Raw genomic sequence first — 21495 nt, forward strand, 5'->3', positions numbered from 1 at the left:
CAACGTGAGTAACCGTCCCATAATTTGTTTTGTAAATAAAGTATTTATAGTTTCTAGCCTATGCATAGGAAAGGTAGGAATACAGGAATAGAGTGGAATGCGCTGTAAATTTGGGATAAAACGTATCGAGGGCGGGCTGCTTGCTGTTAAGGGTTGTGAATCGGGGGGAGTGATACATGTTTGGAAATTAATGAAATCATTATGATTACCTTACATAGAAACCTAGGGGTAGTTATCCTGACATCTAAGTGCTTCAGAACCTTGAGTTTCCCAAGAATGCATGATGCTGAGACCTATGTCTTATACTTTGGAATTATTTTCTTTTTCCTGATACTCTTTTTTTATGGCTTAAGTTGGACTTAAGGCGGGGAAAGCATTCACACATTTTGTGATGGTATTATTCTTATAATCACTGTGTTTGGGAAGTTGGTTATTATAAGAATTATTTCAGGGAGGAAATACCGTTAGACAGGAATAGGGTAATTGAAAAAATGTTCGCGTTGGGACTTCGGAGTTAGATTTCAGGGGGTTAAAGGTTCCAAGGGTCTTGACCTCTTGAGAACGTTCTCTTGCCTTCTCATGGATAGCACTATGGTAGTGCCTGAAAAATCGACAAATTTAGGTTTGATGTTACCAGGTGAATTTTAAAATGCTTTTCTATTTTGGAAATAAGGGTAATTTAGGAGAGAGGAAGATAAAATTGGGAACTAGTACAAAGTTGTTCTTTTAATGTTTTCTTTCTAAACAGGGAGTGTTGAAAAATAAATGGTCAATTCTCTACCTCTTGTTAAGCCTTAGTGAAGATCCACGCAAGCAGCCTAACAAGGTGAGAGGCTCTATTTTCACAGCTCGATGCCTTTTTAAAGCACAGTGTCTTTTGCTGGGACAGTTACACCAAATTTTGATAGGCTTCCATACTTAAGAAAATAGTAGGAGAAAAGCAAAATAATTTTGTATAGTTTTCTGGGCAGTCATGAGGGTCAAGAGATTTCTTTTTCTTTCTTTCTTTTTGTTTTGTTTTTAAGGGCATTTTTAGTCAGTATACTGTGTTTCCTTAAGATGTTTCTGAGAATCATGTTATTACTTCAAATATAACAATGTCTGGTTAAATAGAGCATAAACTATCAGTTTTCAGATTTTTATTCTGTGACGTTATTAATATTAGCACAGCTTCATTATTCTTTGGGTTAGAAGACCTTTTAGGGTTTTCTTGGGTTTTCAGATATCATGATGAACATTAATTACTCTTATACCATGAAAAGTTTGTTGTCAGTGGGTTCAGGTTTTGACCCGTGTGGTGTTTGAAAGAGCTATTGGGCTGCCGCCCGGAGTCCCAGAGAGTCTGGTGTAATGAGATGCTCGACCACAGAAATCTGAGTGTTTAGAGAGTTGAAGAATGTGGGTGAAAGAGTCATATTGACCTTTAAAGCCTTAGTCTGAGTAATGAGCATTCTTTCATTACATAATAACGCCAGACTTCTAAAAATATTTGAGTAATTATTTGAGTTTCCGTTTGCTTGGTTTCTGAGTAAAGTGTTCAGTTATCAGACCATGTGGGAGTTTTGAGATTGAGAAAACTTTCCAGAACTTTATCAGTTCAGGCATATTTCAAAACTATAATAACTGATTTCTCGTTTAATAAATGCAGGCACATCTCGTTTTATTGTGCTTCACAGGTACTGCATTTTTTACAAGTTGAAGGTGTGTGGCAACTTTACATTGTCAGACGATGGTTAGCATTTTTAAGCAATGAGGTATTTTTAAATTAAGGTGTGTATATTGCTTTTTAGACAGAATGGTATTGCATACTCAATGGACTACAGTATAGTGTACACATAACTTTTATATGCACTGGGAAGCCAGGAAATTCGTGTGACTTGCTTTGTTTCACTACTCATTTTATTGCGGTGGTCTGGAACTGAACCCACAGTATCTCTGAGGTCTGCCTGCACAAAATCCAGTTACAAAAATAGAACCAAAGTCTGAATGTGAATTGTCTTTGCGGGTGTGGGAAAGCGTTCTGTAATTTCGTACCCATATTCGTGACGCCTTTTATTTTCAGGTTTCTAGCTATGCCACGTTGTTTGCTCAAGCGCTACCCCGAGATGCTCACTCCACGCCCTACTACTACGCCAGGCCTCAGACCCTGCCCCTGAACTACCAGGACCGCAGCGTCCCGCCGGCCCAGAGCTCTGGCAGCCTGGGCAGCAGCGGCGTCAGCAGCATCGGCGTGTGCGCCCTCAGCGGCCCGACCCCGACGCCTCAGCCTCTCCTCCCGGGGTAACCCAGCTCGCGCGCGGGAGTCCTCACACAGTAGGAGCGGGGGGTGCTCGGCCTTTAACCAGGCATTTCGTCTTCACCGAAACTACCTCCAGAGCCTCGTATGTGCCAGGGATGTTCTAGGCGCCGGGTCTGAGGTGCTTTATCTAGGATGTTCCCTTCCAAGCACTCCCTCCGTCTCAGACGGGAGCTCTTCCCGCGTTTAGTCATAGCTGACTGTGAAGGGTTTGGGCCGGCTCCCGCCTGTTAAGGCACAGACCCGTTAGCAGGGGGCCCGCTCACGCGACGGCGTGCAGAGCCTTCTCTGGCCGTAACTGAGCGACGGGCTCTTGCTGGGCTCTCGTACTTCTCTCCGTGCACGTTGCCCCTTCATAGGTGTGCTGTTCTCTTCCCCAGTTATTTAAAACGTCAGGAACATACGATAAAGCTGTCTCGTCCTCCAGTGCTGAGGTCTTCAGACTGAGGAGTGTGGCACCTTACGGTGCTTTTACATCAACGTGCTGTCACGTCCGGTTACACGCAGAGCTCATGGCTGAGAATAAAGAAGCGCCAGTGCCGGAATGGACTTGGAACGTTGCTCTCCTGCGTGTTTTTCCATACACGTTCCTAGAAATCCCATTAACGCAGACTGTGCTCTAAAATGTCAAAAAGTGGGTATTTTTCCAGGAGAACAGTGACCAAGGATTTACCATCAAATGACGTTTTCCACACGAGCGCAATACAGTTATAAGTCACTGTGCGACTTAATCAGAGTTTGTTAAAGTTATCAGAAGATAGAATGTGTGTACCACACGTGTGGAATAAATGGAGTCTAGTATTTTAGAAAGACAGCACAATACATCCCAGAATTTCATCTTAAACTCATATTCTGGCTAAAAGAATAAACAGATGTTCTTATTTTCCCCTTTAAAATAAGTATTTGAAATAATTAGTGTCATGATATAGAAAAGGCTGTATAGACAACTTTGAACTGAAGTGGTCTTTTAGAATTTTTTGTTAAATTTAGGACTATTCAAAAACATAGTTTTAATTTAGTGTTGTTGATGACTTTTTCCCCCCGTCAAAAATAGGGAAAAGTCAGGGCCGTTTCAGGTTTTTCTTTCCTCTCTTACTCGACCAGTGAAAACCAGAGCTCACCACTTGGAAGCAGTAGTGCCACTGAGATCCTCGTTTCTGTATTTTGCGGTCCCAGGAAGCGCTATTTTTGTTGCAGTTGTCAAAACATGTCATTAGAAATCAGCTGTCAGCTTCCTACATCTTTAGGGAGCAGCTTTGACACGTTCTCCAAATTATTAGAAGCTGTCTTGACCTTGGATGTGCCTTTGCCTTGTATTTTATGTTTGTGCATTTTTAAAACTAATTGCAGATTACGACATTTCTTTTCGTATCAAGTGCTGTGAAGACTGAGGGACAGGGAGGACGGAAGGGGGACAGTGTTTCAGATTTTTTCAACTCAACGAATGTTGACTGGATGAAAGATGTTAACTTTCAGGGTAAAACCAGTAGTGAATCTCAAAGTGGTTTTAGCTGGGTGGTGTGTGTTATGTATTTGTAAAGAAAAGTCCAGTAGGTTGTGACTTGTGTGTTGAGAAGTCTGTGGAGGTGGCAGGAAGAGCCCGAGAGCCACCGCGGGAGCCCAGGAGGCCTTGGGCGTCGTCGCTGGGACACGGGGGCGCGGTGGTGGTGTGGCCGCTCGGGCGTCTCAGGATTAAGTCACTCGGTATAGCAACTCAAGCAGTGTGTCTTCGGCTGTCTCAGTGTCCTCCGTGAAGAGCCGGGCATTTGAAGACACAGACGGTCCCTTCCTCTTTCAGACAGTCTCACCCAGCTCCGGGCGTGGGAGATTGTCTTCGACAGCAGCTGGGCTCACGTCTTGCGTGGACTTTAACTGCAAACCAGCCTTCTTTACAAACCACTACCTCGAAAGGTGTCCCCAGCGCTGTTTCTCGCAACGTGACGAGGCCACGGAGAGAAGGGGATGCAGGTGGTGAGTAGGGATGCACCCCTTGTTTTAAACGCTCACAACCTTGGCCTGGTTTCTCGCTCTGGTGACGGGGTTCAGGAGCCTCAGTCCTCCAGGCTGGCTTTGTCACCCTGTCACCCTGACTGTGCCTCCCCAGAGCCGCCCACTCCTCGGGTCCTTGCCGAGTGCTTTCCTGGGTCTGCTCTCCCTTCCCCAGTGACGATAGGCCCGGTTTGCTGCAATCTGATATTTATGGACCATTATCGCCACAACTGACTGCAGCCTGGAGTGGGAGCCTGACCCCACTGGGCTCTCACTGTGTCTCCTCCCACTGAGACCTTGGATCTGTGGGCTTTGCCTCTTGTCATGACATTGGGTAACACCTAAATTCTGAGTTAGCTTTTGTTCCAAGGTTTGTGGAAATCATAAATCCCTTTCTGCTGTGTTAACTCCTTTCGTCATGGTGATGGAGATGGAACCAGGTTTGCGTGCTTGCTGTGTAGCCAGTTTTCTAGACATCGTATGAAATAATTATCCATCCTTTTGTGATTGATTTGTGCTGCTCCTTGATCATGTATTAAACTCCCACATATTGCTTTGTCTTTTTAAAAGCTTTCGGAAGAGAAATTATATGATGTCCATATCATTTTCAGAAAATCCTTTTTTCTTATAACTTCATATTCTTTCTCATATTAAACTCATTTGTTTAGTTTTTAAATTTTGTTCTGGTTGCAAATATATTAGCTGGAGCGAATTGTGTTGTGCGATTTATTTCACCTTGTAAAAACCGTGTTACAGGTGCTGTGGAAGTTGCCGAGGCAGCCCTAGTCAGAGATATTCTGTACGTCTTCCAGGGCATAGACGGCAGAAATGTCAAGATGAGCAACGCTGACAACTGTTACAAAGTGGAGGGAAAGGTACGGTCACTGAAACCCCGTCTGAAGTGTTCAGAAGTCAAGACAGATGGCATCAGGACCAGGCAGGCACGGTTGGTTTGTGAGGCAGTACTAGGGTCACGAGGGCTGGCGTGCAGATTCGGGAGTCCTGGTCAGCCTGCACCACGGAACCCTGGTTTGTGCCCTGGTTTGATCCTCAGCGCGTTGCCCCCTTTCCTCCTGTGGCGGTGGTGCCCGAGTTACCTGATGGCCAGGTATCCTGGCATCTTTGCTTCTGTCTTCCAGAACCTGCCTTTCCCACAGTCCTTCTTGTTGACCCTCTGTCCTTTTGCGACTCTTAGCCGAGTCACGAGGCCACTGATGTCACAGACTGTCCCTGCCACGCCGGCACCCCGGCCAGTCACTCCTGGGGCGGTGGGACCCAAGCCTAACACTTGCTCCGAGGTGTCTTACTGCCCTGCCTGCTCTGTGATGCTTTTTGTTCCCTAGAGTCTCACTGCTTTCACTTGAGTGATGGTGTATTAGTTATCTTTAAGTTTCTTATGTTGAAGCCTAAGAATTATAAAAGTACAAATGGTTAAAACAATAATAATAATTAAAATCCTAGTGTTAAAAATTTTTTTATTTTAAACTCTGGATATATTTACTTTTTAGGCAAACCTAAATAAATCTTTGAGGGATACGACAGTCAGACTTGCTGAGTTGGGATGGTTACATAATAAAATCAGAAAATACACTGACCAGAGGAGCCTAGACCGTTCATTTGGACTTGTAGGCCAGGTATGTTCTTTGTTACGGAGACACGTGGGGTTTCGGGGTGACATTCACCTCGGGAAATGCTTAATCTCCTTAGAATCTTATAAGAAAGTCATTCTGAAGAGGGTTCTTTTTACATAAAGAAGGTTTGAAAACGGACTGTGTCAGTCACGGTCAACTCAAGAAAAGAGAAAACATAGTGGATAGTGACAAAGATAATCAAATATAGCGATTTTTAAAAATGTTTAATGAATACTTAGGAACACTTACCATGTTTGAGTCACTTTACATATTTTAGTGTATTTTCCCTTTGACTTGATTCTCTCAATTAAAAAAACCTTTTTTTAATTGAAGGATAGTTGATTTACAGTGTTGTGTTTCAGGTGTATATCAGAATGATTTGGTTATACGTATATATGTATGTATTTTTATTACCTTCCATTGTAGTTACAAATATTGAATATCGTTGCCTGTGCTATACAGTAAATTCCTGTTTGTCTATTTTACTATAGTAGTGTACATCTGTTAACCCCATACTCCCAGTTTATCCCTCCCTCCCTTCCCTCCCTTTCTCCTTTGGTAACCATACGTTTGTTTTCTATATCTGTGAGTCTGTTTCTGTTTTGTAAATAGGTTCATTTGTATTATTTTTAGATTCCACATTGAAGTGGTATCATATGGTATTTGTCTTTGTCTGACTGACTTCACTTTGTATGGTAATCTCTAGGTCCATCCATGCCTCTGCAAGTGGCATTATTTCATTCTTTTTTACAGCTGAGTAATATTCCATTGCATGTGTGTGTGTGTGTGTGTGTGTGTATGTACGCACACACACACCCCCACACCACATCTTCTTTATCCAGTCACTTAATGTTTCTTTTATGTTCTCTAACGTTCTTCACTAGTGATATTTTTAAATTGGCAACTCCATGCCAGTTCCCCCCATTTTGGTGAGGGGAGTTGTACCATCCACATTATTAAAAACTGCCTTGTGCCTTTTCAATCTTAAATTCTGAAAAGGTATCAGAAGGACCTTCACATACTCCTGTTACTCTGGAATGAACTCTGGGTGTAAGCCTAGGGATATGCAGGAGGAGAGCCTGTGACAGAACCTGCAAAGGACAGACAGGTTTCTCAAGGACATAGAGAACATACTCATGGTTACAAAGGGAAGGTGGTGGGAGGGATAAATTAGGAGTTTGGAATTAGCAGATACACAGTACTATGTATATATAAAATAGGTAAACAGCAAGGACCTACTGTATAGCACAGGGAACTATATTCAGTATCCTGTAATCTATAACAGAAAAGAGTCCAAAGAAAATAATATAGATGTATACATATATATGTATAACTGAATCACTTTGCTGTACACCTGAAACTAACAGAATATTGTAAATCAACTATACTTCAATGAAAAAAAATTAGAAGGGACGTAATCTGAAAATAAAGCATCAGTGTCTAAAGTGAATGCCCTTTAGCTTATGAAAAATGCACTGTGTTTCTCCACTTCCCTCCTGCAAAGCTCATGCTGAGGGACAGCCCTTTCCGGATGCTATTAAATGCGTATATCGTGGTGGGTACACCTGCGTGGGGACTGTGGACAGAAGCGGACTTTCATCTCGCGGACACCTGAACTTTGTCTCAAGGCGTCGTCCTGCGAGGTCCCCGTGTGTTGCGGTGTAGTGACCGTCGTGTGCAGTGACCGTGTCCTGCTTTAATTGTGCTCCGTCCTTTCTCCACAGAGCTTTTGTGCTGCGTTGCACCAGGAACTCAAAGAATACTACCGATTACTCTCTGTTTTACATTCCCAGGTAAATACCTTATTTTTAATTTCTTCAGGATTTGAAGTGTTAGGAAATGCCACTATACAGAATTTTTAAGTTTCTTCATACATTACTCTTAATAGATAAAAATCTGATAATCCTGTTGGGAAGGATTGGATATCTGTAAAGTTTCAGTGTGTCCTAGAGCCAGTTCATTGCTAATTTTCAGGGTCCTGTCTGCCATTGAAACAGACCTCCTTTGTAGCTTGAAGGAACTGTCGCTGTCTCAGAGGGACCTTCTGTTTCATTTTTATGCGGATAATCCTTTCCCCGTGTCTACTTCACATGGATTAAGACATGCTTGGCCTGTTTGGTGACCTGTACTTACACATTCTGTCTTTCCTGTTTTTCAGCTACAGTTAGAAGATGATCAGGGTGTGAATTTGGGCCTTGAGAGTAGCTTAACGCTCCGGCGTCTCCTGGTTTGGACGTACGACCCCAAGATAAGACTGAAGACCCTGGCGGCCCTGGTGGACCACTGCCAAGGTCATTTTGCTTTATTTCAAAGCAGGTTTTAGGGAATGTCACCGAGGTTTGTTTTTGTGCCTGCCCTTCTGTATGCTTAACAGCCAGAAGGATGCTGATTAAATACAAATTAATAGATGTGAAATTATAGGGAGAATAACCAGCTGCCCGCATAGCCCAGTGTTTATGCTTTGGAGGCTCAGGACTTCCTTGAGGGGAAGGGGGCGGGGTCTAGTTTTCAGAGATTTCCCTTTTTCCTGTGGCCCACGGTGTTCCAGCTGCTTGTCTCTGTTCCTCTTTTATTTGTCTTTCAATTAGCAGCCTCTCCTAGCGCTTCACTCCCCCAGGTTCTGGCCCACGTCTGGGCTCAGCAGCTGTGTCACAAGTTCCCTTGTTTGCGCGTCTGGGTGGGGCCTCCCCTGGGCTCTCGGCCTGTGTTTCTAGTTGCTTCTCAGCATCTTTCTCACTGTGTGTGCTCCCTTGGCCAGGAAGCCCTTTGTCTCTCCTCATCTGTAACCGTGGGCACTGGGGATCCCTGCCCCCTCGGGGTGGGAGGGCCAGGTGAGATGTGGGGGCTGGTGACCACCCTGCCCTCCTGGCTGTGCGTGTGCTGCCCCCCTCCCGCGGGATGGTTCTCGGGGCCACTGACTCCAAGGGCACGGTGTGGGGGGCACCTTCCTCAAAAGAAGAAAGAAGTCGAATACAGTGAGTAAATGCCTCCTTTCTCTCCAGCTACCGGCAGCCCCCCAGCTATCTTCCTGCCGACCCCCATCCTTTTCATGGTCCTGGCGCCTCCAGCTCCTCCCTAGGCCCCCAGGCTTTGCCCTCCCGGGGGCGCTGGGGTCCCCACTCCAGGCCTTCGTCATGCCCTGTCCTCATAACCTGCCAACTGGCTCTGTCTCTGTTTGTGCACACATGCCAAGAGGGATCTCACTAAAGTCAGAGTACATCAGTCCTTTCCTTAAAATCTGTCTGCAATCCGAAGACGCAGACATAGAGAGAATGGACTTGAGGACATGGGGAGTGGGAAGGGTAAGCTGGGACGCAGTGAGGGAGTGGCATGGTCATATATACACTCCCAAATGTAAAATAGATAGCTAGTGGGAAGCAGCCGCAGAGCACAGGGAGATCAGCTCGGTGCTTTGCGACCACATAGAAGGGTGGGATAGGGAGGGTGGGAGGGAGACGCAAGAGGGAGGGGCTATGGGGATATATGTATACGTATAGCTGATTCACTTTGCTATACAGCAGGAACTAACACACCATTGTAAAGCAATTATACTCCAATAAAGCTGTTAAAAAAAAAACTTTCTGCAATCTAACGAACTCCAGAATTATTCACATGGGAACTCTTCGTGTGCTTATACTGTTGGATCTGGTTTTTGCCACTCCCAATATTTTATGCTGAGCTGTGCTCCTGGGCACCGGGCACTGTTAGCACAGGGCCATGTTTTCAAACTGTAGGGCCACCAGTTAGTTAATGGGTTATGACATCAGTCTAACGAGTTGAGACCAGTGTATTATACCAAAAGAGAAAAAGGAAAAAATAGAAAATCTTAAAGTGTAAGTATTGTTTGTAAAACTCTTGTTTTCTATATATGCCTATTTGTGTATTGGATTGCGGTATAAAGTGTGAGTCTTGATGTGGGTCTCAGTCAAGAGAAGGTGAAGAATTGTGTTCTCGATCGTATCTCGAGTCACGTTTTCCATAGAGGTCGTGGAGAGTCACGTGAAGCGCTCTGACTCACGTGAAGCCCAGGTAGAACCTAGGCCTCTGGGCTCCTGGTCCGTCACGTGTTGACTGCTGCTTCTACGTCCAAACGGTACTAAGAGAGCAGCCACACTTTATCTCCGTGACTTGGCTGTTTGCATTAGTGTTCAGTTGTTGGTTTCTGCTGTGAGTGTCAATGTGGATGTTTTGCTGTGTCCCCAGGAAGGAAGGGAGGTGAGCTGGCTTCAGCCGTCCACGCCTACACCAAGACGGGGGACCCTTCCATGAGGTCCCTGGTGCAGCACATCCTCAGCCTGGTGTCGCACCCCGTCCTGAGCTTCCTTTACCGGTGGATCTACGACGGGGAGCTTGAGGACACATACCACGAAGTAAGGGACGCGGCCCCTTCTCAGGCGTGGCTTTGAGGAGCATGGGAGCAGTTACCCTTTCTTGATTTTTTCCCAAAACGATTTCCTCCTCACAGTGGCGCCACCACACCTCATTTGCCTGCCTGGCCTGCTTTGCCAGTTACCTCAGTGATCAGAGCTGTATTTGGTCAGTGAGAAATCGTCATCCCCGTTTGAGCGGTGGGGAACTCAGCAGGGTCAGACCGCTTGTCCCTGTTGAGCAGCAAGCTGGCGGCAAAGCTCGGGCTAGGGGTCCCCGGTCTTAGTCTGGTTTTGCTGGCGGGGGGGTATTACGTGTTCTCGTGCTTTGCACCGTTACTGTATGAACTGAACGCATCTGGTTAACTGTGGCGCTGACAATTTTAATGAGACAAGTTATCTGTATGCGTGTATATATATATATGTACCTATTGAAATACAGTTAGTTCTGCCAGAATGTAACATATTTGTCCCTAAAAATCACTGCTATGCAAAATCATACTGTAAAAACCAGACTTCTGACAAAAAGTAGAGTGAGGGGCACCACACTCAAAAACCTTGTCATTATGTTACATTTAAAAAGGATAGGAATTAAATGGAAGCTGTAGCACAGTTTTTAACACATATTAAACGGTTAAGAAATGGGCAAATTCTAGAGTAAATATGGCATTGACCTTGACAAAGCCCTGGTGTTAGCTTGTGGGCCTGGCGGAGGCAGGATGGACGGTCGTGGCTGCTGGAACGCGTGGGTGAAGGCGGCAGGGCAGTTTCAGGTGCGTCTGTGGGGATGTTCGTGTGGCCCACGTGGCTGGGCTCCTGTTTTCACCTAGTTTTTCGCGGGTGAAATTGCACGTAAGCAATCATGGAAGCAGATCTGACCGTAGGTGGTACTGTTTTGTGCTTTGGGGACACACACGGCATCCACATGTGCATGTGTGCTGTGGAGGCCCCCAGGGTGCCCTGTAGGCCTCCTGTGCAGGGTTGGGCTTGTAACTGTTGCCGCCTGGACACGGCCCTTTTGCCTAACAGCTCTCCTATCCGAGCAGATTATGTTCTTATAGTTTTAAATCTTACGCACATTATTAAAGTGAACACCACTTCATGTGCCTCCCTGGGACTGTTTATGAGCTTCTCTGAAGTCAGTCCTGGGAGATGGGCTGGCTCGGCTGTGGGGAGGGCACAGCTGTAGGTTTGACTCCGTCTCGAGCGCTGGGTGGCTTTCCCGGTCCCCACACTCCATGCGCCCCCGTTGGCTTATTCCTCCTTCCTGTGTGCACTTCATGTTACCCAACATGAGTAAAAGTGTTTTTAATCTAATGTATGAGATGTGGTGTCTCCTATGGTATTTATGTATTTGTGTTTCACTGGTTACTAGTGAGATTGACCAGCTTTTCATGTGTATCGGTTATTTTTATTTGTCCTACTAACTGCTGTTTGTATTGTTTCCCCATTTGTCCTGTGTATTTGTCTGACTTTTTAAGAGTCGAATCATGGGATGGGTTTATACATTTGGATATCTTGTATCTGTAATTGCACTTTTTTCCTTTAATTATTTTTCTTCAACCATTTGTTTTCACATTATTTCAGACTTAGAGGTGTAAGAATAGAACCGAGAATCATAGGCTTGACGGATGCTTTCCAGATGTTGGTTTTGCCATGTTTTATCATACACTGAATTCCCATTTACACCGGAGTCTGTTTCTGGACCCTATTTTTTTCTGATTTTTTTGGTTTGCTATTTCTTTGTCAGTAGTACTTAAGCGTAGCTTTAAAGTTTGATATCCGGTAGGGGCAGCTCTTTTCACAATCGTCCTTGTTGTTTCTGCACATTTCTACTTACATATAGATTTAGAATTAGCTTGTTCATTCTGCCAGATAAAACCTGAGAGAGTTCCTAGAAACACAAACTATCAGACTGACTCATGGGAAATAGAAAATCTAAATAGACCTGTAACAAGTAAAGAGAATAAATCAGTGCTCTAAAAACCTTTCCAGTAAAGAAAAGCCCAGGGCCAGATGGCTTCACTGGCGGATGTGACCAGAGTGGGGCCGGGTCCATGTCTGCCCCTGTCTGCCTGGTGGGGCTCCTGGACCTGCTTCCTCTGGCCCGCCGTCCACTCCTCCCCAGTAACTTCCCTGCGTGCAGCTCCTGTCGATCTTTGTTGGAGGCTCTGCAGAGCTCACTTCCTGTGTAACGTGGCTTCATCCTGTGGTCCTTCCAGGAAGCTCTTTGAAACGCCCATGTTTACCTGGTTCCCGGGAGGCTTTTCTCTCCCCCTCCTGCTGCAGAGCGACTCTCAGTGTCCCACCTTGGCTGCCTCTGGGTTTGACCGACTTGCAGCCCAAGGATGAGTTTTCAGTCCTTTTATCTGAAAGGAAAACTTCCAGGTGGCCTCTGAGCTTTGCTATTTCTGTGGCGTCATTAAAACTGCCTCTGGGTCCACCAGTTGGGATTTTACTTTTATTTTATTTATTTATTTATTTATTTTAAATTACTTAATTAAGTTTTGGCTGCGTTGGGTCTTCGTTGCTGTGCGTGGGCTTTCTCTAGTTGCGGTGAATGGGGGCTACTCTTCGTTGCCATGCATGGGCTTCTCATTGCGGTGGCTTCTCTTATTGCGGAGCATGAGCTCTAGGGCATGTGGGCTTCAGTAGTTGTGTCACATGGGCTCAGTAGTTGTGGCTCACGGGCTTAGTTGCTCCGCGGCACGTGGGATCTTCCCGGACCAGGGCTTGCACCCGTGTCCCCTGCATTGGCAGGTGGATTCTTAACCACTGCGCCACCAGGGAAGACTGGACTTTTCTTTTAATTATTAAAAAGATATGATCCTTTAGTCCAGTGGTGCAGGGATTAGTATCCAGCTTTTATTTTGTTTATCTTGTATTAGGATGAAGTGCAAAGGCAGGCAAGACTAGAGCCCTGTAAGAATTTACAGATGTCCTCTGGATAGACATTTTTCCAAAGAAGACATACAGATGACCAACAGGCACATGGAAGGATGCTCAACATCACTAATTATTAGAGAAATGCAAATCAAAACCACAGTGAAATATCACCTCACACCTGTCAGAAATGGCCATCATCAAAAAGACAAGAAATAACAAACGTTGGCGAGGACGTGGAGGAAAGGGAGCCCCGTGCACTGTTGCTGGGGGTGTGAATTGGTGCAGCCACTGTGGAGGGCTCTCAAAATAATTAACAATAGAACTAGCATAGGAGCCATACCTGAAAAAACGTAAACACTGAATTGAAAAGATACATGCACCCCGATGTTCATAGCAGCATTATTTCCATTTGCCAAGATATGGAAGCAACCTAAGTGTCCATCAACAGATGAATTAATAAAGAAGATGAGGTACATATACACACAATGGAACACGACTCCACCATAAAAAGAATGGAATTTTGCCACTTGCAACAACGTGGATGGACTTGGAGGGCATTATGCCAAGTGAGATAAGTCAGAGAAAGACAAATACTGTATGCTATCACTAATATGTGGAACTTAAAAAATACAACAAACTAGTGAATGTAACAAAAGAGAAGCAGACTCAGATGTAGAGAACAAACTAGTGGTTACAAGTGGGGAGAGGGAAGGGGGAGGGGCAAGATAGAAGTGGACGATTAAGAGGTACAAACGGTCATGTATAAAACAAGCTACAAGGATATACTGTACAGCACAGGGACTATAGCCGGTATTTTATAATAAGTGTAAACAGACTTTTAACCATTGTGAATCAGTATGTTGTACACCTGAACTTATATAATAATGTACATCAGCTGTACCTCAGGTAAAGAAAAGATTTTACAGACGTACTGAATGATTAGTGTAGAAAGTACTTCCAGTGTTTGGGGAGAAGTTTCAAATTATTTTTGGTTCTTACAGAGTAGTACTGTAAACGAAAACCAAAGTTTTTCATTTTGCTCCAATGACTATCTAGGGAAACTCTATCATGAGACATTTAGTGGCTCACGTGGGTTCTCCCCTGTAAACCGAGAGAGGTAAACGAATTATGCCAGTGTGTTCAAGGTAAGGACATGATAGCTCAGTGCTAATTTGTTTTATAAAGGATTGGGGCCTTCAACTGGGAACGGGAAAATAAGGGAAAAGTTAAAAGTCAGCACTCTTGCTTTCAAAATTAGAAAGATTTCAGACAGCAATCAAATGTTAGCTGAAATGCTCTGCTGAGGCTCCCAAACCTGCATCCTTGGATCGGAAGGTCGGTGCACCAACTAGAGAGAATGCAGGGGCTGCTTTTTGGACTATCTCTGTGGACGCCTTCAGCCCTCTCCTTATTTTGTTCCGCTTACACTTTTGCTGGGAATTACTGGATTTAAAGGTTGACCGTGTACCTGTCTTACGCTTCGGCACTTTCACGCCCGCCCCTGAAAGCTGTCGTCTGCCAGGGTGCCTGGTCAGCTCCAGGGCCTTCCCCTGGTCCAGAGCCTCCGGCTTCTCTCCGCGTGGCCAGAGGCGGGTCTCTTGGTGGCGGCCTGCCTGTTGACCCGTTGAAGTTGGGGTCCTTTGTGGTCTGAATGAATGGATCTGGTCTTAGAAGATAAGTCGCTTGCTGAGGAAATTACCCTCTTTATTTCTGTTCTTAGCAGGAAGACCTTGGCGTTCGTCCAGCACTTCATGAGAAATCATGGTTCAATTATGCTTTATATTTTCCCTCACTTCTTTCTGTGTTTGACATCGTGGTGAAAATTAAAGAACCTTGAGTGGAAAGTGCATCAGTAAAATAAAAGCATATTGCAATTATATTCTGACCTTGATTCTTTTCCTCCGTAGCTATATTTTTCGCAAGATTAATTATATTCTAAAGTATGCCCACGTCTCTCGGTGTTTGCTTCTAGATGTTTGCCAGTAGGGTGATTGAGTGCTACTTTGCCCTCAGATGAAGTGATGCTTTCGTAACTTCTAAAGATGTCTGAATGCCTGAGTCCTTTATCTTTTAAATTAAATTTTCTTATTGTTCATACTGATAAAAATCCAGCTGTACTCCAACTATCAGGATAAATTAGTGTGTTGTCTGTAGAAACTAGCTCTTCTGTTTAAGTGAATAACAGATAAATAACAATTTATATGCAGTTAATCTAATCTGTTGAATGGCAAGCCGCAGAGCGGACACTGTGGTGACTGGGTAACCTCTTAGATTGTTCATGGTGAGCTTGTGACACTTCAGTTTCTATCAGGGCTGATTTGAGTTTATGTTAAAGTGGTGATAGCCTCATTATAATAGTACTGAAAGCAGTCGTTAGTTATGTGTTTAAAATTAGAAAGGGAATATAAAAACTAAAGAAAGGAATATCAATAAATACTTTCATAATTTAAATTGATATCTAAAGATAAGAATATGAGTTGGAAATAAATGTAGCAATCTCATCCTCATGATCATAAAAATGTTGGCATTTGTTCAGATGCCTACTTAAAGGAAACTGGCTGTATTTGATCCTAGATGGCTTGATACCATCTAGGATCAAATACAAGGATCAAATATAAGACCTTAACATCATTAGAAATTTTGTTTCCTTAAATAATTACCCTTGGGAGTAGATTTCTGTGAACAGGAAAAAAAAATCTTTTTTAGTTGATCGCCTTGGGAAAACAGTGTTTCTAAAAAAATTCTTAACTTGTACCATATGTTCACTCATTGGCTTGAATTACTCAGTTCTTTTGAACAGTATTTTTTTCTGATTTAAAAATGTGCAGTTAAAACATTTTTGAGTATGTAAACACAGAGGGGAAAATTAAAATTTATTGAATCTCATCATGAACCTATAACCTCTGTTAATATTTTTGTATATCCCTTTTTTACAGTGTATTCTTATATATTTTTATGTGTGTGTATATCATACCACGCATAGTATTTTGTAACCTCTTTTTTTAAAAAATAAATTTATTTATTTTTGGCTGCGTTGGGTCTTCGTTGCTGTGCACGGGCTTTCTCTAGTTGCTGCGAGCGGGGGCTACTCTTCGTTGCAGTGCGTGGGCTTCTCATTGCGGTGGCTTCTCTTGTTGCGGAACATGGGCTCTAGGCACGTGGGCTTCAGTAGTTGTGGCACGTGGGCTCAGTAGTTGTGGCTTGCGGTCTCTAGAGTGCAGGCTTGGTAGTTGTGGCACATGGGCTTAGTTGCTCCGCGGCATGTGGGATCTTCCGGACCAGGGCTCAAACCTGTGTCCCCTGCATTGGCAGGCGGATTCTTAACCACTGCACCACCAGGGAAGTCCTGTAACCTCTATTTTTATTTGAAGTAAATAAAGGAAATAATTTCGTGCCATTAAACCTTATTCTTCTATACCAAGACTTCTTAAAATGTGATCTCTGAAACTCCTGAATAGCACATAAAACTGTGTGTTTTGTGGATATAAGCACTTTTTTCCTGGGAAGAAAATCTGTAGTTTTCATCAGATTCTCAGAATGGCTTCTGATAGTTAACAAACTCCATTTTAATTAATTAATTAATTTTTTTCCAGCCATGGCACGTGGCTTGCGGGATCTTAGTTCCCCGACTAGGGATTGAGCCCAGGCCACGCAGTGAAAGTGCTGAGTCCTAACCACTGGACTGCCAGGGAATTCCCATACTTCATTTTTAATAAATGACTACATGATAATATTCTGTAATTCATTTTTACACATTTAGTGTGTATTAGAAGTATGTTGTGCCCCCAAATACTTTATTCCGGTAACGCAAGGATAATGTTTCACTCAAAGTTTCTTCATCTGTATTCACAAATGAAGGTGGTCTGTAGTTTCCATTTGGGGCATTATTTTTATCAGGATTAGCTCGTGTTAAACGAGATTCATTAAATAAACAGGTACCGCACATTCTTCTGTGGTCTAGAATAATATAAGAAAGATACCTTTTTTTACAGTTTAGTAGGCCCCATGTCTTAGTGATAGCAGTTTACATTTCTGACTTCTTCTACAGATACTGCTCTTTTTAGAGTCTTCTCTCTCCCTCCCTCCTCTGTTTCTCAAGCCCCTTCCTTAGGTTTATTTTGGTTATTTACTTTTTGTTAGGAAACTATTAATTTTGTATTGCTATATATTTGCTAAAAATATTTTTAAAATTCTTTAAATCCATTTTATATCTGCAGACACACCTTTGTAGCCAGGGTTGTGTGTTATTCACCAATTGGTGATTTAGAATTTACGTAAAAACCAACAAAAAGGCGTTTAGGTATGTTAGGACTTCAATGGATCTTACAGTCCAGTGGGAGGACCGAGCTTCCATGTGTAACGTGGCCATTGCTGTATCTCAGACATCCAGCTGCTGACTTAAAGTACTTCCAAGTACTCAGGCTGTGGTCCAAATGCCATTTCTCCCTAAAAGGGACTGGGGCTCCTTGGAGAAGCAGCTGGTTCTAGGTCGAGGGAGAAATGAACACTTAGGAACCTAGAGCCTGGATTAGGCCAGCAGCAGGGAAGGCACCTCGCGTGGAGTCTGAAGAATGCAGCGTCAGCTCAAGGCACTCCGCCCTCCCAGGATGGGCAACGGGACGCCGGGAGGGATAGTAACTGAGATGGATCGAAGCACCAGAGGCGCTCCAGTCCATCTAACTAGTTGCCGTGGACGGTGTACACATCCTATCAGACACTCCTCAGCGTCTCTTGGTGGAGTCAGTTTTTCCCCTTTTAATCTTTCGATGTAAGTGACTGTAATGATCGCTCCTGGTGAGGACGCTAGCTCAGAGGAAAGGGTGCTGGCCTGGCCAGTAAAGAGAAAATGCAGCCCAGAAGGAAACAGACCCCAGTGTCTACTGTGTGCAGGGATGGAAGATCTAAGGAACGAAAACAGAGCAGCAGGAATACAGCTGTCCCTCGGTATCCATGGGGCATTGTTTCCAGGACCCTCGCAGATAAATGTCTGCAGGTGCTCAGGTCCCTTGTGTAAGATGGTGTGGTGCCCACCCTACCCGCATCCCTGGGTTCTGCATCCGTGGATGCACCCAACCGTGGATACAGAGGGCCCAGCGTGCTTACTAAAATAGTGGAGAATATTTCCATAATCTAGGATGGGGAGCTCTTAGGAAGACAGGAGACCCAGAAGCCATAAAGGAAGATGGTCACCAATATGACCCAGAAAGAAAAAGACAAAACATGGAGCAGACCATAAACAGTGGCAGATCATTAATTTGGAAACATTTGTAATTCTTAATGATTCACAAATGGTCACTCTCTCTTATATAACAAAGAGCCTCTGTGTATTGGTAAGAAAAAGACAGTAGAACGATGGGATGAAGATATAAAAAGACAATTCACAGGAGAAAATCATGTGGTAATCAGCATTATGAAAATGGGCCCAACTTCCTTTGTTGTCAGTGAAAGAACAGTACAAGCAACCATGATTTTGCCTGATTGGCAAAATTCAAACCGAGCAAGGATGCAGAAATGTAGAGCTTCCTGTGGTGGGAGGGTCAGTTGACAGGGCCGTTTGGAAGGGAGATCTGGCATTGTTTATAAAAATTAGAAATTACTTTGACTCAGCAGTTCTGCCATTAGAGATCGAGTTTATAGAAATAAAAGCACAAGTCTGTTAGGACTATGACTGAAAAAGGAGAGTGGCCTCAGTGTAGTAGCAAACGAGCTGGAAACCATAGCAGCTTAGTTTTCTCCTTAACACCCGTGCCCTTTTGGATGTCTGGGAACAGGCCGGTGGGCGGGGCTCGGGAAGGGGAGGAAGTGAACAGGGGAAGCTTCTGAGCGCGGTGGTTCTCGGGGAGGGCGCCACGCGAAGGTCGCTTCCTGCAGTGCTGCAGGTGGACCTGGGGCCTCTGCAGGCGGTGCACAGCGGCAGGAGGAGACGCTGCTGATTGGTGGAAGGAGGAGAGGAAGACTCTGAATTGGCTTGAATTGAATATTCAAACAAGCCCAGAGGCTTGCGTGCCTTTCCTAAGGTGGTGGGAGGAGTCCGTGTGGATTAGGCAGGCCTCACACTCAGACCCGTGATGTACACAACAGAGGCTGTGACTGATATTGCACTTACAGGGGCGACCGCATGTCTTTAAGAAAAAGCTTATCGTCTTTTCACTATATTTTGGTTTTAAAAAGTGGGGAATAAGTGATTCCATTTAGAGGGATCTATCAAAACGCCTCTTAAAATAAGATTTATTGTATAAATGGTAAGCCTCCCAATATCTGGAGAATTTTGCTCCCTAGAATTACTTATTTCTTGATGTTGCTGTTAGCTGATATTTCGCCATAAATATCACTTTTTAATGTTTCACTGCCTCTTTCCTTTCAGTTTTTCGTAGCATCAGATCCAACAGTGAAGACAGACCGGCTGTGGCACGACAAGTACACCCTGAGGAAATCAATGATCCCATCCTTCATGACGATGGACCAGTCCAGGAAGGTAGGGTGGGACTGCTGTGACTGTGATGTGCTAATGCTGTATTTACCTGCATCCGGTGACAAAACCAGTCTTCAGTTACACACAGTTTAGTGGCATTTTAGGATTTACATTCTTGAGGTGAAGTATATGTTAATTGACTGCCTCAACGCATTAATATGTGTTTGTTAATAACAATTTTTTCAGTTCCTGGAATTCACTTGATACTATCCCAGATGTTCTTATTATTTAGTTTTTAATCAATAGAATAATTTGTTGCTTATGAATATTTGTAGTGCTTGGATATTTGATCGTTTTAATTTTGAATAAAGGTAACTAGAATATTTTCCTTTTTTTTAGGTCCTTTTGATAGGAAAATCAATAAATTTCCTGCACCAGGTTTGTCATGACCAGACGCCCACTACAAAGATGATAGCTGTGACCAAGTCTGCAGAATCACCCCAGGACGGTATGATGACGATGATGGTGGTGATAGGGATGGTGGTGATAATGTGATGGCACGATGGTGGTGATGATGGTGGTGGTGGTGATAGTGGTGATGTCGGGGTGACGTTGGTGATGGTGCTGGTGACAGTGCTATATATTGCTTGAAGTATGTTTCGTTCAATAGGACTGACAGATTTTCTGAATTATTATCCAAGATACCTTAATACACAGTGTGATACATATAAAATATCTATTACTGTGTAAATTTTGAATTTCCTTTCTTATACAGTTAAACAATAACTAGGTGTAGCTATTTTACTCTCCTTGGTAGCTTGTGTTACTTTTTTTATGATGCAGTGACAGTATGCCAAAGTAAGGAAATAAAGGAAACACTTGCTAATGACCTCAGAGGCTTGTTGAGAAGTCAGCGCGGATTCCCAGCGTTTATGTATTCACAGTGCCGCACCGCGTTAACCGCTCTGTGGTTTTCCCTCATTTACTACTGTCCTCTCTGCCATTTCCCCCATTTGCTGCCTGCCCCATCCTCAGTAATTTCATGTATTCTCTGTGTGGCTGACTTACACGGACAGCTGTCGGGTCTTGGCTACATTTGTTATTTATACTGTTGTCTTGACTCATTCAAGTTTATTTTGTGAGGCATTGTGGTAGCTATAGGGGAGATGGTATGAATTCACCATGATGATGCTTTTCATGAACTGTGATCTAGGAATGGAGATTAAACGTACAAAAAAGTGAAATAATAAGTAGTAAATGGTAGAAAGTGATATATGAAATGAGGTGTACAGATAACGTGCTTGAAGTACAGAGTGCAGTACTGCCAGCTGTAGGCACTGTGCCATTTGGTATATACAGGTCTCCAGAGCTTATGCCTCTTGTATAATCAAAACTTGGTACCCTTGGACCTTCACCGTCCTGTTTCCCCCTCTCCACCGTCCCTGGCAGCCACCATTCTACGCTCTGATTCTATGAGTGACTATTTTAGATTCCACCTGTAAGTGAGATCATAACAGTATTTCTTTTCTCTGTCTGGCTTACTTCACTCAGCATGATGTCATCCAGGTCCATCCACGTTGTCACCAATGGCAGAAGTACCTTCTTTTTTCAGGCTGAATTATGTTCCATTGGATATGTACACTGTATCTTCTTTATCCATTCATATGTCCGTGGACACTTTGGTTGTTGCCATGTCTTGGCTTTTGTCAGTAATGCTGCAGTGAACACGGAGTGCAGAGATTCCTTTGAGATCCTGACTTCATTTCCTTTTTGGATGTGAATTGCTGGGTCGTATGGTAGTTCTGTTCTTAATTTTTTGGGGAACCGCCGTTCTGTTCTCCACAGTGGCTGCGTCAGTTTACATTCCCACTGACGTTGCACTGGGGCTCCCTTCTCCCCATGCCCTCATCGACA

At 43.9% G+C, this 21495-nt stretch overlaps 1 protein-coding gene across 7 annotated transcripts in view; it reads left to right on the forward strand.

The window, feature by feature from the left end:
- TUBGCP3 (tubulin gamma complex component 3) overlaps positions 1-21495 on the forward strand; it is a 61187-nt gene that overhangs the window by 13077 nt on the left and 26615 nt on the right. For 4 of the 7 annotated variants that reach the window (XM_022576729.3, XM_089899346.1, XM_089899344.1 and 1 more), the window contains exons 4-13: positions 749-826; positions 2063-2280; positions 4095-4267; positions 5042-5160; positions 5794-5919; positions 7641-7709; positions 8075-8207; positions 10120-10286; positions 19534-19644; positions 19981-20089. In XM_022576729.3, coding sequence (XP_022432437.1) covers positions 749-826; positions 2063-2280; positions 4095-4267; positions 5042-5160; positions 5794-5919; positions 7641-7709; positions 8075-8207; positions 10120-10286; positions 19534-19644; positions 19981-20089 — 1303 coding nt within the window. The remainder of the gene's footprint in view (positions 1-748; positions 827-2062; positions 2281-4094; positions 4268-5041; positions 5161-5793; positions 5920-7640; positions 7710-8074; positions 8208-10119; positions 10287-19533; positions 19645-19980; positions 20090-21495) is intronic. The other 3 variants (XM_089899342.1, XM_089899343.1, XM_089899345.1) reach the window with 3 other exon arrangements.

The sequence above is a fragment of the Delphinapterus leucas genome, chromosome 18, assembly GCF_059928025.1.
Source record: "Delphinapterus leucas isolate spDelLeu-1000000601 "Yukka" chromosome 18, BTC_Dleu_Yukka2, whole genome shotgun sequence".
In the NCBI taxonomy this organism is placed as follows: domain Eukaryota; kingdom Metazoa; phylum Chordata; class Mammalia; order Artiodactyla; family Monodontidae; genus Delphinapterus; species Delphinapterus leucas.